Source organism: Alosa sapidissima, chromosome 16 (assembly GCF_018492685.1).
Source record: "Alosa sapidissima isolate fAloSap1 chromosome 16, fAloSap1.pri, whole genome shotgun sequence".
Lineage (NCBI taxonomy): Eukaryota > Metazoa > Chordata > Actinopteri > Clupeiformes > Clupeidae > Alosa > Alosa sapidissima.
Genome location: NC_055972.1, coordinates 19,477,975 through 19,482,974, shown reverse-complemented (window position 1 = coordinate 19,482,974; position 5,000 = coordinate 19,477,975). Strand labels below are relative to the sequence as shown.

The window sequence follows — 5,000 nt, the reverse complement described above, 5'->3', positions numbered from 1 at the left end:
GGGTATTTATGAGCCCACACGGATCAAACAGCTCAGCATGGACACATGGACACACACACACACACACACAGTCAGCCATGCTAGCCAGCTAGTGTGGAGCTCTGGGAATCTGTGTGCAGGAACTGGCCAATAAAGTGGGAGTTCCTTGTTAATGGTGGGGGCCAGCGGAGCTGAAACAGAGGATTGTTCCCTCCCGCCACTCTGCACTCCCTCCTCCCTGAGCTCTCGCTCTCACACTGCTCTCCTCTCCTCTGCTTTCTACTCTCCCTCGCTTTATTCAGCCTTTCGTTCCCATTTCACTCAAAAGGGGCGCGCGCGCACACACACACACACACACGCACACACACACACACGCACACACAGCCAGGAGAGAAACACAGAAGGAAGGAAAGAAAGAAGAAGAGGGCAAAAGAGAAAGAGAAGAGAAAGAAAGAAGAGTGTGTGTTTATTGGTGTGTGTGTGTGTGTGTGTGTGTGTGCGTGAGTGTGAGTGTGTGTGAGAGAGAGAGAGAGAGAGAGAGAGAGAGAGAGAGAGAGAGAGAGAGAGAGAGAGATAGATAGATAGATAGATAGAGAGAGAGAGAGAGAGAGAGAGAGAGAGAGAGAGAGAGAGAGAGAGAGAGAGAGAGTGCGCGCGCATGCACGTGTGTGTGTGTGTGTGTGTTTGGCGGTGTTTGTTATGTAAGTCAGATTGGCAGGGTAGGGCTCTGCCTTCAGTGAATGTGGGGTTGTTTTAAAAACGGTAAACGTTTCCACTGTGCCTGACATGTGTCGAGCACATGGGGACACACACACAATCTCCCACTCTCCTTCCTTTTAACTGGGTCACAAGCACAATTGCACCATCTGTCTGAAGCTTGTGCTTTGGGGAGCACATTCTTCCAGTATCAAAGACACCCCACCCCTTAACTAACACCAACTCCTCTCACACACGCAGACACACACACACACAAACAGTCCCATGTGCAAATGTTTTCACAGAATCACCCGGGATGGGGCCTGAGCACACACACACACACAAGCGGTCTTCTTTGTGTTTCTCTCATTCACACACACACACCTACACTCGGTAACTTGCATATGACACACACACACACACACACACGTTTTACTACAGAGGCTCATTCCAACATAGACTTCAGTTATTACCAATACCTTTCAGGATGATTAACATGTTCCTCTCACTCTCTTCTAGAACACCAATAAACTGCACTCCTGCTCATGAGGAATGGATGTGAACGAGCACATCACTGTACTAACATCCCTGCAATCACAATCACCTTTGATATTCAATACCAACACAATCAACTAAAACTATAAACATTCACTCAACTCTGCACACGAAAACATGCTAGCTTCGCTGTTTGAATATAGATGAAAGACCATGTGCCCTTACTGCATGTGTTTGTGTTTCTGTTTGTGTGTGTGTGTCCTGAAATGTATTGGTAATAACTGAAGTCTATGTTGGAATGAGCCTCTAGAGTAAAACAAGTGTGTTTGTGTGTTTTGTATGTCATATGCTGAGTGAGAGAGAGAAACAAAGAAGACAGCTTGTGTGTGTGTTTGTGTGTGTGTGGATTCCCTCAAAAAGTACCTACCCTCTTCAAGCCCAAAGCCAGGTGAGCACACACACGCCAACAGGTCCAAACACACAGCTCGGGTCACCAGACAAGGATTCCGTCTGACAGAGAGAGAGATCGAGGGAGGGAGAGAGAGAGAGAGAGAGAGAGAGAGAGAGAGAGAGAGAGAGAGAGAGAGAGAGAGAGAGAGAGAGAGAGGGAGAGAGAGAGAGATGGGGAGAGAGGGAGAGAGAGATGTTTACATTAACAGAGGGCAAAACATGGTCTGAAGTGACTCAGACGGCAGTAAAGCAGACACTTTATAGAGGTTTGTGTCTGAGATCTCACTATGAGGAAAAAGAGAGAGAGAGAGAGAGAGAGAGAGAGAGAGAGAGAGAGAGAGAGAGAGAGAGAGAGAGAGAGAGAGAGAGAGAGAGAGAGAGGTGTAAGGAGCGAGGGAGCGGTGGAAGAGGGTAGCTTTATAGCTGGAGTGCTAAAAAAGCTGCATGAGGTAAGAGCTAAGGTGGCATTTATACAATGGCACTGTGCTAAACTGGATTACCTTATTTCCTACCTACCGTAAACACACACACACACACACACACACACACACACACACACACACACCTCACGCTCACATATGCAATGAATGAAAACCTTTAGAATGGAGCATGTGCGTGCGTTCGTGCGTGCACGGAATGGCATTTGTGTATAACAAACGTACTGTATATCATGTGAGCATGTAGATGTGCAACTGTGTGTGTGTGTGTGTGTGTTGTGTGTTGTGTGTGTGTGTGTGTATGTGCGTGTGTGTGTGTATGTGCGTGTGTGTGTGTATGTGCGTGTGTGTATGAGTTTGTGGGAGCCATCAAGAGAAGAATGTTAGCGCCTCTCCACTGGAGGTGAACCACAGGGAAGTGTTTCTTGTGTGTATGAAAGGATACATCTGCATGTGGGACACGTCTGTGTGTATGTGTTTGTGTCCAAGTGTCTGTGTGTGAGTGTGTGTGAGTGTGTGTGTGAGTGTGTATGTGGAGACCACAGCAGTGCTGGTGCCTGAGAGCATATATGAGAACAAGGGCTTCAGTGTTCAGAGTTGACGTCACAGTTTCATCACTCCGATATTAATAACTCACACACACACGCCTACACACACACACACACACACACACACAAAATGACACTAACAGAGAGAAAAGTCATATACACACACCAACACAGAGACACTCTCCCTCTCTGTCACAGACACACACACACACACACAAACACACACACACAAAGAAATGTTACCGCTCTCTCACACACCTACCTGACGCACTGTACCAACAAACCACCATATGCCAGGAAGTGCTGGCCAATGAAAACAACAGAGCCCTGATGGGAGGGCCGTCCCATTCTGACTGTAGAGGCTCTTAAGCCACCACGGCCAGTCACCTCACTATAAGCATCACAATGACTCACCATACATTTATGACATGTGCTTCCACATGTGCAACCTTCCTGTTGTTTATTTAGGATCATATTAAGGGACATGGGAAATGAATGTCCTAGGTGCATTCTGGTGTAGGTGTAATCGGTCATTTCAGTCCCATGCACTATGTGTCAAATTGCTTCTCACGGTCCTCAAGCGGTCTACTTTGACACTAAAACAAACTCTTATAGTATAGTGTAGTAAACAAAAAAACAAACATAGTGGCTCGGACAAACAATCCCAGCCTTTTGTGAAAGTGAAATTGCGGTTGATAATGATTATATTATTATATACTGGTAGTCACTTTAGACTATACAGTCACAGACCTGTTATATGTGAATGGTTCACACTATAATTATGTCCTAGCATTATGCGTGTTTGTGTGTGTGTGTGTGTGTGTGTGTGTGTGTGTGTGTGTAGACGAAGAAAGATGTAATGTGAGGGAATGAAGAAATATGAGGGAGTCACAGCGCCCAGAGAGAAAGCAGGGTGTGAGGGTGGATTCCTTCTCAAGTATGCAAGTATGTGTGTGTGTGTGTGTGTGTCGGAGTGTGAGTGTGATCGCGATTGCATGTCTGCGTATCTCTGAGTGATGGGACATACCGTGTTGTCTATTTATGTCTGAATATGTGTACATCTGTCTTTCCGTGTGTGTGTGTGTGTGTGTGTGTGTGTGTGTGTGTGTGTTTTGGGGGTGAAGGGGGGTTTGCTAAACATTTCTTTGTCTCATCAATAGACTGTACGTGGGTGTGCGTCTGTAACTACATGGGTGTGCGTCTGTGAGTACTGTACGTGGGTGTGCGTCTGTGATTACATGGGTGTGCGTCTAACTACATGGGTGTGCGTCTGGGAGTACTGTACGTGGGTGTGCGTACATGGGTGTGCGTCTGTGACTACATGGGTGTGCGTCTGTGACTACATGGGTGTGCGTCTGTGAGTACTGTACATGGGTGTGCGTCTGTAACTACATGGGTATGCGTCTGTGAGTACTGTATGTGGGTGTGCGTCTGTAACTACATGGGTATGCGTCTGTGACTACATGGGTGTGTGTCTGTGACTACATGGGTGTGCGTCTGTAACTACATGGGTGTGCGTCTGTAACTACATGGGTGTGCGCCTGTGAGTACTGTACGTGTGTGCGTCTGTGACTACATGGGTGTGCGTCTGTGACTACATGGGTGTGCGTCTGTGACTACATGGTCAGTGTCTGTGACTACATGGGTGTGTGTCTGTGAATTGGTGAATGAATGGGTATGTCTGTGACTACAGTATTCAGTGAAGAGGGAACACACACAAACACACACTTATGTAATCCTGTCCATCTGTCGCACCCCCCTTGCATGTTGCTTCAATAGTGGGTAGTGGGAAAGTTAGTGTGTGTGTGTGTGTGTGTGTGTGTGTGTGTGTGTGTGTGTGTGTGTACTATGCAATGGACCCAGCATGCTCGAGGGGACAGGAATTCCCCCAGTCATTCTGATCAAGGGCCCTGCAGTCAAGCCTGTGCCCCCCATGTGCAGCCCCACCACCATTCACTACCCCTCCCTCTCTCCCCTGAACTAAAGACTGCGCACACACACACACACACACACACACACACACGCACACACGACATGTCCACCTCCCTGTGTCTCCCTCTTTGTCCGTCTCCCTTCAGACTGGACATCTCTGGGAGAGGACACAGATAGAGTATGGAGTGTAAAACAGCCTGTACTCAAGACCACACCATTACCACCTGAGGAGAAAATGTCCACATCACACATTTAATTATATGTGGATGTATATGTGTATTGTGTGTGTGTGTGTGGGAACGAGTGATGTGTGCGTGTGTGAGTGTATCCATACCTGTCGGCCAGCCACAGTCTCTGGTGCAGGGCTGCTGTGATGCTTCCATCCAGCTGAGGTTTCAGAGAGTCGGACTGGTAGGAGCGCAGGAGGAACAGCACCTGAGTGGAGGTGAAGAAAGACATGAAT

General features: G+C 47.5%; 1 protein-coding gene across 4 annotated transcripts in view; it reads right to left on the bottom strand.

Annotated features, from left to right (window-relative positions):
• Positions 1–5,000, bottom strand: part of thada (THADA armadillo repeat containing) — a 92,630-nt gene that overhangs the window by 28,267 nt on the left and 59,363 nt on the right. For all 4 annotated transcript variants that reach the window (XM_042065733.1, XM_042065732.1, XM_042065734.1 and 1 more), the window contains 2 exons: positions 4,872–4,972; positions 1,598–1,680 (listed from right to left, as the gene is read on the bottom strand). In XM_042065733.1, the coding sequence (XP_041921667.1) occupies positions 1,598–1,680; positions 4,872–4,972 (184 nt within the window). The remainder of the gene's footprint in view (positions 1–1,597; positions 1,681–4,871; positions 4,973–5,000) is intronic.